Source organism: Scophthalmus maximus, chromosome 9 (genome assembly GCF_022379125.1).
Source record: "Scophthalmus maximus strain ysfricsl-2021 chromosome 9, ASM2237912v1, whole genome shotgun sequence".
NCBI classification, from domain to species: Eukaryota; Metazoa; Chordata; class Actinopteri; order Pleuronectiformes; family Scophthalmidae; genus Scophthalmus; species Scophthalmus maximus.
Genome location: NC_061523.1, coordinates 15722351 through 15738833, shown reverse-complemented (window position 1 = coordinate 15738833; position 16483 = coordinate 15722351). Strand labels below are relative to the sequence as shown.

The 16483-nt window shown below is 46.1% G+C and overlaps 2 protein-coding genes across 6 annotated transcripts in view; one reads left to right on the top strand and one right to left on the bottom strand.

The window, feature by feature from the left end:
* The window catches only part of mrpl11 (mitochondrial ribosomal protein L11), a 35822-nt gene that overhangs the window by 14191 nt on the left and 5148 nt on the right, over positions 1-16483 (top strand). For all 3 annotated transcript variants that reach the window (XM_035650151.2, XM_035650153.2, XM_035650152.2), the window contains exon 3: positions 15637-15732. In XM_035650151.2, the coding sequence (XP_035506044.1) occupies positions 15637-15732 (96 nt within the window). The remainder of the gene's footprint in view (positions 1-15636; positions 15733-16483) is intronic.
* tmem265 (transmembrane protein 265) lies at positions 3465-13578 on the bottom strand. Of its 3 annotated transcripts, none has more exons than XM_047334475.1 (2): positions 13391-13578; positions 3465-6447 (listed from the first exon to the last, which is right to left on the bottom strand). In XM_047334475.1, exon 2 carries the CDS (start codon positions 6443-6445, stop codon positions 5381-5383), a length of 1065 nt encoding a protein of 354 aa, XP_047190431.1. In that variant the 5' UTR covers positions 6446-6447; positions 13391-13578; the 3' UTR covers positions 3465-5380. The 3 variants fall into 3 exon arrangements, with proteins under 3 accessions (XP_047190431.1, XP_035506043.1, XP_047190430.1); XM_035650150.2 differs by lacking the exon at positions 13391-13578 and adding an exon at positions 12909-13064; XM_047334474.1 differs by lacking the exon at positions 13391-13578 and adding an exon at positions 9131-9439.

The following is a 16483-nucleotide window of genomic DNA, read 5'->3' as shown; positions in this document are numbered from 1 at the left end:
ATATTTTGATATTAATAATGACTCGCATACCAGTGTAATATTGCAACAAATCCTTGAAGATTTATCACCACACTCTGCTGCACGTAGTTGTTTTCAACTCTCAGGACAGCACAGATGCGACAGTGGAGACGTGTGTGTGTGTGCGCCAGAGAGGAGAGGCTGCAGCATGACCATATTAATGCATGGCTGGTGTAGATATTAGTGTTTTTACCCCTCACATTTCAGGCTTTTATGATGTGTTTACTGCACATGTTCATGTTGGCTCTGGGTGTCTGTATCTTCTGGATGTGTAAATATGAAACATTTTCCTCATCAACTCAAATGGTGATGATTCGTCAGCTGTCGAACTCTCAAGACTCTGGCACATCGATCTGTGAGAGTGACTTTTGAGGGAAAATACACCCAGACATTTTCTATCCAATAATAAAGAGGAGGCTCTATACTTTAATCTCAGCCCATTGCAGCATGCATTTTTTTTTCTGCTCAGAAATACAGCAGCCAGGAATGTTACTGCTGCCAAGTAAAGAGGCCATAATAAACCAATTTTACCATCTCTGCAGTGTTTAGCAGTTGGATGTATAATTGATTTTTTATTTTATTTTTACTGATCACATTTAAGGCTCAGCTAAATCTTCCCTCAGCTACACTGGATACCTCTGAGCTGAAGCAGAAAGACTCTATAGAGGTCACTGGGTTTTTCTTCTTGGCAATTTCTGACTTGGGAACTTTAAAATATAACTGAAGATGTATTTATACCGTGTTACCTGATTTTGCGTTACAGAATACGTTGACATTATATGCAAAAAACATCTTTTATAGAAAAATCTATACTCTTGACTGGCGGAGGTAATATTTTTGATGGCAGCCACCAATAGGCATACATAACAACTCCAAACAATAGCAATCATGAATTTTTAAACAATCAATTTATTCTCTCATGTCATGTAAAACTAGTCAGACGAGTGACATGAGTGCTGGTATGTTAGAGGGTGTTGTGATATTTTTGTGGCATTCTTTTCTCAAAAACCCCCCCACCAACACTCTGTTGTTAAGTTACTCTCAAATACACCATTTTGTCTCCTTTCCCAAAGGGGATCTGGTTGGAATTTGATCATTTTGAAGAATGTGAAATGTGTGACAGCCCTAGATAAAATACAAACTTTAGTGGTTTCTTTACCAACTTCAACGAGTGAAGACAGAGTATGCTCATGCAGAGCAGGGCTGGTGTTAAGCTGACATCTGCCTGTTGCTGAGAACTGTATTTCTGTCGCGTGAACCCGAACCTCAAAAGTTTATGTTGAATCCTCCCCCTTTCTGCCGAGGATGGTAAAACTTAACGGGTGTTTTAACAGGACACCAACAGGGGTGGATTCCATCTGATGGTCAGTCTGACTGTGACAGATGGTCAATGCGTTTATGAGACAAAAAGAGAGCGAGAAACAGCGGGGCAAAGAGCGCCGCATACAGCGCTACAGTGAAGCGAAGGCATAAAACACTAAGTGAGAGATCTTTTATGTTGTGTAAAAATATTTCATATTATTATAAAACCATGGAGGGACAAATTTAGTCTATGTAGTCTATATATAGTGGCCTATATACATCACCTCCGATGATTTTCTTTCTAAGATGATCCATTCTGTGACAGTACGTTTCTACACAGTCGTCATGCTATAGTTAAATATCTGAATTCTTCTGTCAGCAGCCACCTTTCTGTTTGTTAATTAACTTAAATGATTTAACCCAGTTCCTTTTTTTTAATTTCAATTCCAGCAGCATGAATAACCTGTGTTATTTAAGTCCCACATTCTTTTGCATCATTTCCTTCTCATGGAACATACTTTGAAGTGCTCTCCAAACGCTATGGTGCTGATGATGTGTGCTATGATGAATGATTTAGACATCTGTCTGCTAAATGTGGCTCTTGGTGCCTGACTCGGTGGAAGTGAGCTCGTAGGCATACCGGAGCTGTCGCAGCATCATGGGTAATGAGTTCAGATGGGCTTTAACCAAGTGCTCAACCAAGCAAAGCAAAACCATATGTTTGTCTAAAGGTTTTCTGACTGTTTGGGATGTCATTGTTGTCGAGGCAGCATGTTGTGTGCGTTTGTTTCTCTGGGCTCTCCTGCGCCACCAAGCACACACTGTGTATAGCCACCAGTAAATAAATGGCAGTCGGCAGCCGCTCTGCTTTAGGCAATGGCCCGGCCCTTTAATCTTAGCCAACCTCTCCTGCTCAGTTTTTTTCCCTCGTCTCTGACTAACCACCCTTGACAGAGGAAGTGCATAGAGGTAGGCTGCCTGTCGGCTGCAGGAAAATTATGAACAAACGAGAGAAATAAAATAAGAAACGAGAAACAAAAAAGGAAACTGACATCTTTGCTTCGGGAGAATAAGAGTGAAATTAGCACAGGCAAACCAAGGGGAAGAATACAGAGCGCCGACGAGAGCGTCAAAATAGAGAAAACAAATAGGAAAGTGGCTCACGCTCTTTTCTTCAGGAACAGGTTATGACAGTCGGTGGGAGCCGGGGGAAAATGCTGAGCATTGTATCTCGAGTTTAACAGGTGTACCAAATTCTAGGAAGTAGTTTACCGAGGCTGCCGCCTATGTAGTCGCTGCTTTGAGTACAATAGAAATATGAGATGTTGCCCAACAGGGAGTGCATCCAGAAGGTATGTGTTTGAAATGTAGAGGGAGCGACGGTGGAGGAGATGAAAGAAAGTGGGTAGACGAGGCTCGGATGCTGTCTACTACACTGTTTATCCCTCTGTGGCTTTTCCTTAAGAGTCTCTCTGAACCGGGGAGAAATTCCCCACTGAAACTTTTCAAATAAATTTGTTTTTGTGGCTGAGTGTGTGTACATTAGTCTTAATACATCCTGTAAATACAGTCTTAAATCATGCATAAAGCAGTGAGAATAAGCGCTTGCATTTTGACAAATAGCCTCAATTTCAATTAATTGGACCATTAAATCTCAGAGGAGAGGCCGACGGGTGCATTCACGGCCGCTGTGAGCAAAGAGCCAGTTCCCCCTGAAACGCCACACACACACACACACACTCCATCACATCAAGTCTACAGTCTTTCAACATTAAAGATAGACAACACAACAGCACACTCAAGGATTACTGCGAGAGGATCTGAGCCGCTGGCGTAATTGTGATGAACGTCGGTCTTTCATCAGCGTGCAAAGAGCATCCCTCCCTGCTTTAATATGTGTATAGCTTCCATTCCCTTCACCAGATCAGTATGAGAAAATCATAAAACATGCAATATTCCTTGGCTGCAAAATGGGAGCTGATTGACTTAATGAAGACTTTGCAAGTATCAGGCAGTTATTTGTCTCTAAAGCCTTTTGGCCTGGAATAATATGAACTGACTCCTCATGTTTTTTTCCCCCTATGTGTGGGCGACAGGCTGCCAATAACACTCCTACATAAAAGCCAATGAACTGTCAACACTAGGCGAGTATGAAACACTTTATTAGTTTGCACTCTGTCCTGGAGGTGTAGCTGACAACAGCTGTGGAATAACTTCACAGTATACACATGGCATATGTCCAAGTTCTGCATGGTGCCCACAATGCGTACGCCTTTTTGACAACCTTGAGGCTCGTATCTCCACGAGGAAACAAGGCACTTGACTGAACTGAACATCCACTACACCTGCCGCTCTAACCCATAATCCCATGACACCCAAATACTAACACCCACATTTTAACAAATGTGTGAATGAAAGGCTCCATCCATAATTCATGTGGGATTAAAAGTGAACTCTTTCATCAGAAGTGGAAAAGATGACTTTGAATGTAGGACAGCTGCAAAGAGACTTTTTTTGAAAGGTACAGATGACAAAAGATGGCAAAACATGAATTTAGAGTTTGTCGTCAATACGTACACTGGTATTCTGTCTTTGCAAACAGTACAGCAAAATAGACCTGTAATGCCAAATGCTTGTTGCACATCACAAAATATTTAATTTATGGAAACAGTGTCTTTCATTGGAAACAGTAGGAATCTTGAATTAAGCACATTTTGTTGTGTTAAAGTGTCTATTGGATGGTTTCAACAGCCTAATCTGTTCTGAAATGAAAATGTGAACACGGCATATTCATCTCTGAACTCTTGATTAAAATGGATTAGCCAGTTAATTCATGTTCAAACTCAGCATTTGAATCAAATGAAAAAAATGTCAGAAGACCAAAAACACGGTTAGGCATGGATGGTTGAGCATGAGGCCTGTGAGTCAGTAGGTTTTCCCCTCTAACCAAACACAACAGTGGCTGATTCCTCTGATTAACATTCTCTGCCAGAGAAGATTAACTAATAATGAAATCAGCCAGTGTTACCTCGGGTCAGAATGAAAATCTAACACCATTGGACTTTGGGCGCACAACCTTGATGCAGGGGATCTTCGAAGGGTTTGCAAGATAAATCAGGGAGATTATGAAAAAGACAAACATGATATGCTGGGGGAAAAGAGTATCTTCCTCTGTATCATTTGCATTGTAATATTGTGTAAAATAATAATAATATTTTTTTTAGAACTATAAAATGTATTGAAATTAAAAATAAATCTGGGGAACATCACACCGCGTCACTTTGATTTAAAGGGTCACCAAAGAAGTTGTGAACCACCGAGTTCTACATTGAAATATTGGAGCACAGTGTACAGTGAGTTTTACTGCTAGATGGATTTTAAATCATGCCTCGGTGGTACTGAAGGAAAAAAAAATCATTCCTCCTCTGTATTATTTTTTTCTCCCTGTAAAGTGTCAGACAAAATGTATACTGAATGGTCACAGTCCATTTTTTGGCATCCAATGTTAGAAGAGTTCTGATCTAACCCACTAACCACAAGAACAGAAACTGATAAGTGAATAGTGTTTCTCACCCCACGTAGATTCAGTATATGCAATGGCATCACATTTTTAGCATGAAATCAAACTTAAGTTATAAAAGTACAGCTAAAAATACAACTTCCAAAATGCTGTGTGAAGGACAGGGCTCAGCAAATTGTGGCAGTTGAGGCAGTAGTGCCCAGATTTTTACAAGAATAAACACTGCCAGACTTGAGGTTTCGTTTCTGGAATATTTTTTTCAAACTCTGATAGATGTGTTCACAGTGTTCAATTTAAAAATACACTCCCACAAATCACAGCAATGCATTTAGAGTTTTTCCGAGCACAACAAAATGTGCAGAAAGCTGAGCTTGCCAAATGCATTTCCACAGCTCTGCATTATGCCCATCACTGCTGTGCTGAAACTCAATACAAGTTATCTGTGTGGATGTGATACTGCCTGGGCTGGTCTGAGTCTTGAGTGTGGGTGTGCGCACATGCTTTTGTGCACGTGTGCATGTTCAGACTGTTAGAGGCTCTCTACAGTTCGTGTGAGATGAAAGACGGACCTAAGGGCGTCTCGGTGGGCTCCAGGCTGACGTGCGAGAGAGTGTGGCTTTGGGAGTGAGACAGTGTGTGATAATGAGAGGGAGGAGCCTTCCCCTGGGCCTGGCCCTCTCCCTGCTCCGAGCTCTGCCTTGGTAGGGTTGAGTCTCCTGACTCTGCTCCAGCCACAGTCCCAGCTCCTGCAGCAGCGCGCTCCTGCTTGTGTCTCTCCCAGGCTGAGCTCAGTTTCACAGCCAGAGCCAGGAGGTTCTTCCCCAGGAACACAGTGGACACACGGGGGTCCCGGTACCACAGCATGCCCGTGCCCCTCAGGGCCAGGGTGAAGATATTGATAGTGACCAAGCTGAGCCAAGGGTACAAAGCCTCCTTGCGGGGCCCCCTCTGTCCTGGCAGACCTGTGGCCCCGAGCTCTGTTAGGGCCACACACGGCAGAAGCAGCAGTAGGGCGTAGCAGTAAAAGAAGACCAGGCCCTCGGCCCAGATGGGCAGCTTCTGTTCGACGACCCCTCCAGTCCCAGCTGTGGCCCCTCCTTGGACTTCCCACAGCCCCGCCTGCAGGTCCAGTACATCCAGCAGGTCCACGACCACCCACAGCAGCCGACCCCGCACCTCCTGCTTCCTGCGCTGAGGGGTCATGTGGTCAGCTCCCGTCAGGATGAGGAACAAGGACGGCAGGCAGATGGACAGCAGCAGCGTCAGTGTCTTCCTGGCCAGGGGGTCGGGCGGCCGACGTTCCTGTCTGTAGTTGTGGCAGACGAAGAAGAGCTTAAGCTGGAGCAGGGAGAGGAACAGGAACCAGAGGGCGTTGGCAAAGCCACGTCGTGGTGACCGCACCTCTGACACCACGCCCGCTGACACGAAGCGCAGGGCCAGCAGAAAGCCTACGTCACCTAGCAACACTGTCACGCACTGCCAGACACTAGGCCCTGGAGGACCATGAGCCCCCAGCATGCTCTGCTCCAATAGGTAGAGGTCCACCACTGCCATCGTGCTCACCGTGACCAGGGTTGATACGCACACCTGGGGCGTGGGCACCATGCCTGAAAGAGACGCACAGATGCTCAGCGGGAAATCAACAGAATTCAAACTCTGCTCACATCACTCCTCATGCTGCCATCAATCACCATGAAAACGGACACATTTGCAGGATAAGAAAATTTAACATGACTATTTAAAAACTAAATGTAAAATAGTTAGATTTTTGCTATGGTTTGAGACACTGCAGAGTAAGCGGTGAACACCCTTCGTCCTTGACCAAGGCTTCATCCTGGATGCTTAAGCTGAAAAGCCTGTCAAATTGTTTCTCTTCTCAGCATCTCTTGAATTAAATAGTCTTCTCTTCTCCATAAACGTCCTAACATTCCTCCTTTTTGATTTTGAGGCTTTCCCAAAGTCTCCCATGTTACTTTTTTTCCTGTTCATTGTTGTTGTAGCGGGGGTTTTTTTGTACTCTGCTTATTCATAATTAATTAATTGTGTTGAGGCGCAGCTAGGTGCCCTGTCAAAGCCTTTTCTTTGCCACCATAGTCTGCCATGTTTACTCTCATACTGTGCTGCAGCCTTTAATCATCTCTCGTTTCAGATGAATATTGATAACTCGCTATTTGTACAGAAACGCCTTGTGTCTTTGTGTACACACTGTGTATGACTGGTTGAGAGCATGCAGGCAATGCTAATGTGGCTCAGTATTTGGCTTTTTAATTTGACCGCTGTGGCTCATATCTCGGCCACTGACGGTATAAACCTCAGTATTGATCTCTGCATGGAAAATTATCATTTACTTTACAGTGTAATCGAACCAGCATCTGTTTGTTGTATTTAGCGGAAAATCACAGCGCAGACCCTCTGGACTGTCTGTTTATCTGCTCAGCAACACTCGGGGGGTGTCAACCCCTCGGCAGGATCGATGACATCATAATATAAAATCATTACCATCTCAGATGTGTCGTAACGGAAACAGTTAGAGCATGATCGAGCGAGATATTGTGAGTATGATTGCGGCCTCTGAGAAAAGTCTGCCGGTGAAAAATATGTATTGATGTCTCGCCCGATGGAAGACACATCACTTTCCTCACTGTAAAGACTAACAGGAGCTCTGAAATCTCCTCTGAGCTGCCTGGGTCCCTGAGGAGGGCCGAGGAACTCCAGCGAGGGGGAAAAAGGGGGTTTTGAGATTATGCGTGTGTGGAGAAAAAGAATGATCATAAGGCAGCAAATGAAAGATTAATAGGCTTGTCTACATGCCCGATAAAATGTAACTGTATGATGGTTCATAAATAAGCTCAGGGTTAGAGGGGGGGTTGAACGTGATGAAGGGGACAAGACTGAAATGCAGATAAGTGACTTCCACCCACTTCCTGGGGGGGCCTGGATGAACCCCAACGTATTCATCCGCTGTGGGTATTGAAATATCACAGACATTAGAGTTTGTTCTGAAACAGATGAAATAAGGAGTGATCTCGTCTGATTATTCCACTCAGAGGCATGTTCCAAGGACGGGCATGGATCATGCAAGCATTTGTAATATCTGGTTTCCTATGAAGCCTTTTGTCTCACCGCACACTGCCACTTCAATATCATACCCTTAAAAATGTAATGGATTCCAACAAGCTGGACACTAGAATCTTTCTTTCTCTGCAAGGGAGGGAAGCAGGGAGGGAGAAGTTTGCAGCCACAGTTGCAGCATGGCTTTTTTCTTTTCTTAAGGAGGCCTTGCCTCTTCCCACCTGCACCTGTGTTTGTGTTGTGACTCGCTGTCAACGCGGCGTAATTTATTCTGCTCCGAGCGATGGACCGGGATGACAGCCTGTCCGTGTCCACTCAGCTCATCAATAATCACCAAATTTATCATTCCCCTGTCTGGGAAGTGACACTGCTGTTGACAAGGTGAGACAACCCATTTCACTGTAAGCAATGAATAATGGCATGTAATAGTGTGCACTGTGCAGGTGAATATATTTTTACTGCCTTTAGTCTGTGTTCAATGAAAACACTAGTGCACATGGCTCCCCTCCATGTTCATAGGTGTCCCATCCATCTTCCAAAAGAGCTCTCCAGTCCCTGTGCAGCCGACACACTCGTGCTGACAGAGATGAAGCCAAGCCTGGAGGTCTTGAACTTGCATTTGTTTTCTATTAATATTGGGTGATTTCCAGGTGGACAGAAATCCATGCAGCTGCAGAGATTAATCTGTCTACACCCACTTCATATCCATAAACACACCTCACCCAGCTCTGAGTCCCATTAAAGACCAGATCCCTCGCCAGTCTTTTTTTTTTTTCACAGGTGGCACATGGAGCACCAAGGGCATCGGGACAACATCTTTGCCATTGTGTGCAAACTAATGAATTAATGTGGAGCGGTGTGCAAATCCCCGATTATGGCTGCTGGATAAATCCCCTCTCCACATTTTAAAGCCTCGCGACTAAAAAAAACAACAAAAAAACATCTGTTGATTTATCAGGTAGCGGCCCCGTTCTTTTTTTCTTTTTTTTTAACAGACTTATCAGGTTTGTTTTCGATAGTTTTCCTTGAAAGGTGGTTATCAGCAGCTGCAGGGCTGTTATGTGCGACGTCCTGTGGCAGTTTAACAATCGCAATGAAACCGCTCTTCTCTGCAACACCTGTTTCATAACCGCCCCGTTAGACCCACGGCAGGTACGGGGGGGGGGGGGGGGGGGGGGTCCGTGCATAGCTGGTACGGCAAAGTAAAATTGTAGTTACCCAAACCATTCGTCTTGCACTTGGGCTCGATGCTGCCGGCTTGATTTACAGCAACGTGGTGTGTTTGTAAGCGACCGACGAAAGTCTCTCTTATTGTCGTTGACGCGCCGGAGCTCGGTGATGAAGTCTCTTCTTACAGTCCGGCCGTGTGCGTCCAGTCAGGCTCGCCCACTGCCACGAGGAGAAGAAGGAGAAGAAGGAGAAGAAGAAGGAGAAAAGACTTGTGCTGGCATGGCTCATATCACCGCTCCTTCGGATGGATCCGCGGCTCCGTTGCAGAGGCGCGATCTGGGGCCGTCACCCCCCCCCCCCCCCCCCCCCCCCCCGCAGTGTGCGCTCCGCCGCCGTCGGTTCGTCTCCCGACACCGGGGCAGGGGGCCGTGCAGGACCCCCGCGGCTGCTCGGCGTCGCCCGGCCGTGCGGGAAGTCGGTCCAAAGTGGAGCAGCAGCAGCAGCGGCGTCCGCGGCGACGCATGAATCGTCCGAGTGGAGACCGACCGCAGCCCCGATCCGACCGGGGAGGAGATGGCTCGCGACAGGGTGGGCAGCGGGAGGACGAGGAGGACAAACTCACTCGTGCCGCCCGAGTTGGCTTGTGGTGTTAATTTGTAAGCAGGCTACGTGCTCCGGTGCAGACCTCCCACCCTCCTCCTCCTCCTCCTCCTCCAGCTGTGGAAGTTTAGCTGGAAGAAGATGCCATGAATATTTTAGAGCACCCAGTTACAGTATACTCATTGGTTATGGTGAATCATGATGGTGCCACTTATTGCAGAAGATAAATCGTATTGTTTGGGAGCAGGCAGATGCCTCTTTTACCCCCCCTCCCCTCCCCCTCCTCCTCCTCCCCCTCCTCCTCCTCGGTTGAAACAAGAGTGGGGAAGTGGAGCGAAAGATGCTCGTAGCCTGTGGACACATTTAGTGCTCAGGAGGCAGATGTTACAACTTTAATTAGTCCTCCCTCTGCCTACTTACTGTCTTAGTCACACAAGGAAAGCGTCCCTCTGTGTGACATTAGCTCATTACAGCTGCTTAATGCACAGGAGGAGTGGGAATTGCTCACACAGATCTGGTCAAAAACTAATCTTTGTGGAAACAGTTTTTGAAGTTTGAAAAGAGCCGGCGGGCCGTGCTCATTCGAGAATTCCATTTCTGTTCCCTTTGTCAGCCACAGCTGCAGTTTTTGGGGGGATTTCACGGCATCACCTTGTCCTCAAGGTCCTGCGTCTTCAAGTGAATCTGTAGGCATTTCACTCCGCACCTTTTAGCGAAGAGGCTCAAGGTCCTCAACTCGCTCGTTACCGTGGCTCTGTGTGTGCCGGCTTCTTTTTTAAGTGAGAGGTTTAATCAGACTGTTGAGAGAGGGGATGGAGGCTCATCTTTCTTGTCAGATTCAACTCTGCGCTCCGCTGGCTTCCAAGAGAAGAGAGATTTTTCCATTTTCCTCACTTCAGTGTGGATTTTTTTTTTCTTCTTCTCCCTTCTTCTTTCTGCTGCATTTATTTCACCCTTCTCCCTGTGTTGATCCCATTCTCTCTTCCATCCTGCTACTATCCCCCCCTTTTTTTCTTCCCTGTGGGTGTGGTTGAAGGTCACTCTGCACACTGGCTCACTTTCAGAGTGGAGAGAGAGGGGGGGCGATGCAGGAAAAAGGACAGAAGGGGAACAGTGACAATAGCAGAGGAAGGCGAGGGGCGGCCAGGCGGCCATGCTGTCCACAGTACTGTGCAGTCATCACTTTTTCGGCATTATTGGGGAAGTTTGGAAGAACACATGGGGTTACAGCCTGTCCAAGAAAGCTAAAGGCCTCAACAGTGAGCCATGCTCTATATCTGACCTGAGGCTGATCTCAGCAAACATGTTAACTATGGAGAACTCGGTCCCTCCACCCTCCTCCTCCTCCTCCTCGTCCTCTTGTCTCTTTCGTTGTGTCATATCAGCGCGTGGCATGAGTTAAGAACTGATTAAGCTTTGAAGTACTATAATATGGTTTCATGGACCACAGATAATTAAAATTAATGCAGCGGAACCAGAAATATTGCCTTATTTATTTCATTGCTTTGGCGCCCTGGTGCCTACATTACCCACAATGTAATTCAACTGCCTACACGTGGCTCTTAGATTTGGATGTGTTGTGCTATTAACAGCTAATGTAGCCTCGAGTCACGAGCCTCAAGCAGAGATGAGGAGCAGGCTACAGGGTTGTGGTACTGTAAGCTCGCTTTGTGGCTGCACACCCCAAGAATTTTTTTTTTTCCATTTACAAACATTTACTCTTAACCCAACCCAACCGACGCCTCATGTGGCATCACACAAGGCAGTTCATCAGATTTTGTGCAGCTCCCTACTGAGCCATTTCCCCCCCCCCCATATGAAGAAGTGCTCCTGTATGGAGGCTTTCATGTGTAACATTGGTGGATCCCATTTAAATAGCACCGTTAGTGTGTTTTCTCTCTGAACACAAACCCAACGCAAGCTTTGTTTAACCCGTTGTTGGAGTCTGACTTTATTTCACCCTCTGATTCTTTCTTTTTTTCCGTCTCTCCCTCCTTCACGTGTCAGTGAATCTTGTGATATATATTTTTTTCCAGTCCTCTCCAGTGAAGAGTGTCAGCTGCCTGCAGTTTGGGCTCCTGTGTTTCTGCTGCCTTGCTCCACATGTGATTAATCATGTGAAGTGGCAAAAAGCACAACACTGTCAAGACTAACAGGGCGACGTAATGGAGTTGGAAATGGAATGTTTTGTCGCAGTGCCATCCATTTTGTTCCAACATCGCCTGCTTTCACCGTGCCCTCAAAACAAACCAATTCTTCCTCTGGTGCCGGGCGCACAAAGTGAAGACTATGTTGTGGTTTTTAAAGCAAAGATTCTGTTTTCACAGAAATTGCAGTGAAGTTTTAGCTTGTTTTGGTTATAGATGAGTTCCTGATTGTGGTTCATCAGTTGTGAGCTCGTGCTCGTGTAAGCAGGGCTCCATATTGGCTTCAGCATAGTTCACTGGACAAAAGGGTGTGAAAATCGTTTTTCACTTTCCACTTCTAGGACTAATCCACTGATTCCAGGGTGGAAAATCAAGTAAAACGCATGTCCAGCATTGAACTCAAGTTTATGTTTGTGTTGTTTTATGGCGCGTGTCTGTGTCCATGACCTAAACTGACCAGCTGCTCAGCGGATCCCTCTCGGTTGCCCCTCTGTTCTGCCACTGAGGGGTTCAACAGGAAACCTAATCAGCTGTATGACGCTACAATGCGATGAATGTGATAAAATCCCAACACTGGAGCAGATCAAATGGACAAGGTAATGAATGAGAGTGTTTCACACTAAAGAGTTTAATTAACCTCGCCTCCTACCAGCCTCTCCACTGTAACACCTTTTGTCCCCGTATCGCAGCCCTCCCTCCAGTCGGCCACCTTTGGCAATTTATCCAGTGGCCTTATGTGCCAGGGGCAATTAATTCTGACTCCTGCCCCAGGGCCTTATCCTTTGTCCGTCTCCTCTATCTCCCTGTTTGCCACACTTCCATAAGCACAGTACTTCTCTTGACCTCCCTCTCTTTCTCGTCTCCTTCCACCACCACCCCTCCTCCCCCTTCTTTATTTATTTATTTATTTTTTGTTCTATCAGATTCAGAAACACCTGCGACCACACACAGTGAACACTTCCTCACTGTCAGCAGTCTCTGGCAGCTTAATATGCACCGATATCCTCTCCTCAACTGATAGTCTTGTCAGATTGAAATGAGGTCCAAGTAGTCATACATAAACATACACACTCACTCACCCGTATTCATGAGGAACCCCTGCGGCCCTCCTCTGTTCTTCTCTCCCGTCGTTCGCCTCGGTCAAACAAACCTGCCGTCATTGTTCAGATATCGACGACGATCACTGGCCACATTCTGACAACTTTAATACACCTCAGCCGTCTCTCTCTTTTCCATTCCCGCCTCTCTTCCCCAAGTCACACACTCTCTCTCTCTCTCTCTCTCTCTCTCACGAACACATACACACACACACACACACACACACACACACCCTCCTGCCACACCAGTGCTACATCTTGTTAAAAAGAGTTAGTGAAGCTGAAAGGCCAATCACATTAGCACAGTGGATGTGTCAAAAAAAGACTGCAGAGAATATGGTGGTTGGGTTGAATCAAATGGACCTTTCTCTGATTTTAATTGCAAATGCTTAATTGCTATCATAATTACGAGTAATAAGACCCTGCCATGCTGATCTCGAATGGATCATATCGCAATTACTCACCGCTGTCGCCGCCGGATTTGACGGCGAGAAATATCTTAGTCGATTAGCATTTAATCCCAGTGCCCGAGATCTCAGAAGTCTTAGAAGAGGCGCGACTGAATTTCCTCGTCCACAGCCGGCGTGGAAGGCCCCGCTTTTGGGTGAGGGGCTGCAGCCATTTTATTCTGGAGAAAACCCGGCTCTAATCAGTCATGGTGGGAGACAGAGGATTTATCCGGCAGCTCGGACTGGAGGATGATTAGATGCTCAGATGCAGTGAGCGGGGTTAGCGATTTGGCCAATGCGTGATTGTTACTGTTCTAGTTCTCTCTCTCTCTCTCTCTCTCTCTCTCTCTCTCTCTCTCTCTCTCTCTCTCTCTCTCTCTCTCTCTCTCTCTCTCTGATAAATGTCATGGGAGGTTGGAGGAGCAGACCTTGAGCCCTGCTTTCATGGCGTGCCAGCCCTCTGCCTCATTTACACACTGTGATTGCAATTTCCAACACGGTCCCATCACTTCTATTACTGTAGTTAAACTATTAAATAGCCTGAGGATAATATAAAACTTGCGGATGAGATGCCTGGACTCTTGTGGAACAGCTTAATTAAAATATGATTACCTGTCTCTGGTGCATACTTGATTGTTTGCGGAGCTCGGGGCAAACTATCTGCTGCCGTCCCCCAAGTGGGTCGTGTCTCCGGTCGCCTCTTCGCTTTCTCAACCTAAGTTTTTTTTCCGTGTTTGTTCAAGCCCTTTTAGCGTTGAAGGGGCCGTCTGGCGAGGAGATGTCGTGTGAAGTATTTTTCCCTCTGTCTATCTTTAGCAGTCACCCCTCCTCTGACTGTTTAATGTCTTGCTTTTCACCCTTTAGCACAATTTTGAAGCATCGGGCATTATCTCTGGCTGGTCAGCCAGGCCCTTTCATATTGTGTGGCATGAAGAGTCGGTGGAGGAAATCATTATCCACCACTGGCTGAAGAGAAGGAAAGGCGCGGGAGCCGCGTGTGTGTGTGTGTGAGGCAGAGCCGCAGGGTTTTCTTTGACTCGCACCCAACATCATAGCCTTTACATTAATCCAAATTTAATTAGACTTTCCTTCAGAGCTCCCTCCCCGCTTGTTTACCATTTCTATGTTGTTTTATGGGAGGTGGAGGGAGGGAAGGGCACGAGTAGAAGGTAGCGTGGTTGGCATGGGATTACTATTAATAAGCACCGGAGGGGAGGGAAGGTAGAGCCTCACAGGGGCTCTGGGGATGTTACTGTGCTTCATTTCATTAGCGAGGTATTGTAATTCAAATAACACCCATCAGCTCTGAAACAATAACCTGCCACGACTCATGCGATGCCTTGAAATTCCAATCAGTTTATTATTTTGTTCGCAAGATGCACAGAAAATTCCAGCGAGTATTGTGCATTGTTTTTAGACACTAATGAAGTGATGGGCCTGTGCAGATTGAGTGACTGATTAGCATTCATCAGGTTCATTTGAAGCCTTTAGTGGAGATGATGTTCAGAGAACTTTCTGCTCCGTTAAGTTCAAATAAATGTCTTCCCCCGCTCAGCATTTGAGATGGTCTCAGGATGACTGACTTTTCATCAGATCCATTATTAGAATCTGAAGGCTTGGCTCTGCTCTTGGCTTGCTCGTCGTCGAGCAATAGAAGCTCCCGAGTCCATTAAACTTTGTATAAAAAAAACATTTTTTTTCATCTTCTTCCCCTCATTTCTGAAATGAACATTTCAATCAGCGCGTGTTGCCTTTGGGAATGATGACGGGTGAAGGTCAGTTTGAATTTCAACAGTAATAATTAGATTCTCTATTAGTTTTTCGCTTCTGAATTCAGCTGCAAAGATGAACGGTGCAGAGGAGCGGGCGCTGGCCCGGTGTTGACTTAATGTCACCCATTCATTTTGCTTTTCGCTCTGGTTGGCCTCACAGGAGCGGGAAAATGGGAGCCTCATTCATCACTGGGTTTCTCTGGCTCGGGGCACCAACATGCATTCAGTCATAGCTCGAGTGACACACACACACACACACACACACACACACACACACACACACACACACACAATCACGTGTGTTTGACTGTACTCCGACCTCTCTGCAGCTCTGACTGCCTGACAGCAGCTCAGGCATCTGTATTCCAGCAGTGTGACACGAGTGGCGTTTGACTGAATGTTTGTGAGCTCAGAATCCTCGTATATTTTAAGGCAACTCATTGTTAACTATGTTTATTTCACTGTATTCTCTCTCCCCCACCTATCCAGAGAGGAATCCCCATCGGCCTGTTCTGCAAGGACTTCAATGAGAAAACCAAAGAGCTGAAGGAGGGCATTCCCCTCCCGATCAAGATCCACGTGAAGGTGCGTCTGTGCGGCTCGGTCTTGGTCTCACTTACCCAACCCTGACCCCTTTACACTTAGCACTCTCCCTCCCTCCCTCCCTCCCTCCCACGGCTGTGGTAAATTCCACTTGCAGCATAACATTACCAGAGCACTTCCATTATTCATACTCTACCACAGAAGTAAGCCTTTCCATTTGCATTCATTAATGAACCAATACCCAGAGGAACTTGGAGTCAAGAAGCATTAAGCGCTTGCGAGAGATGTGAATTACTCAGAATAGAGGTGTTGTTGGCTTTTAGTTTTTATTTTACACGAGCACATGACGTTTTGACTCGTCGCCCGCCCCGCCCTCCACCTATTTGTGTCAAGAGTGTGTGTCCTTTCAGTTGAATAAATGTGTGTTGTAATGAGGTTTGTGATGTAAGGAAAGGGGGAAGCCTAATCTTTTTGAAGACTTGAATTTATTTTGACATGCAATATCCAGCAACCGCTCTGCCCTCACATCTGGGGCCTCACTGCTGCCCACCATCTGGTGGTAGTTTTCAGTGTGAATATTCTATATGTAATGTTTAATGTTTGATTTCATCATGTTTCAGCCTCTGAAAACAATGTTTCCCAGCTGGACTTTACCTCAGGCTTGCCAGAGGCCTTGAGCACTGCTGACCGAGCATTTTGTCTTACTTCTCACCATTTTAGTCCAAACACAAATAGACATGCGACACGACGAGAGAGCCAGTGCTCTGTCACAGTGGCGCTCTCTGCTAAAAGA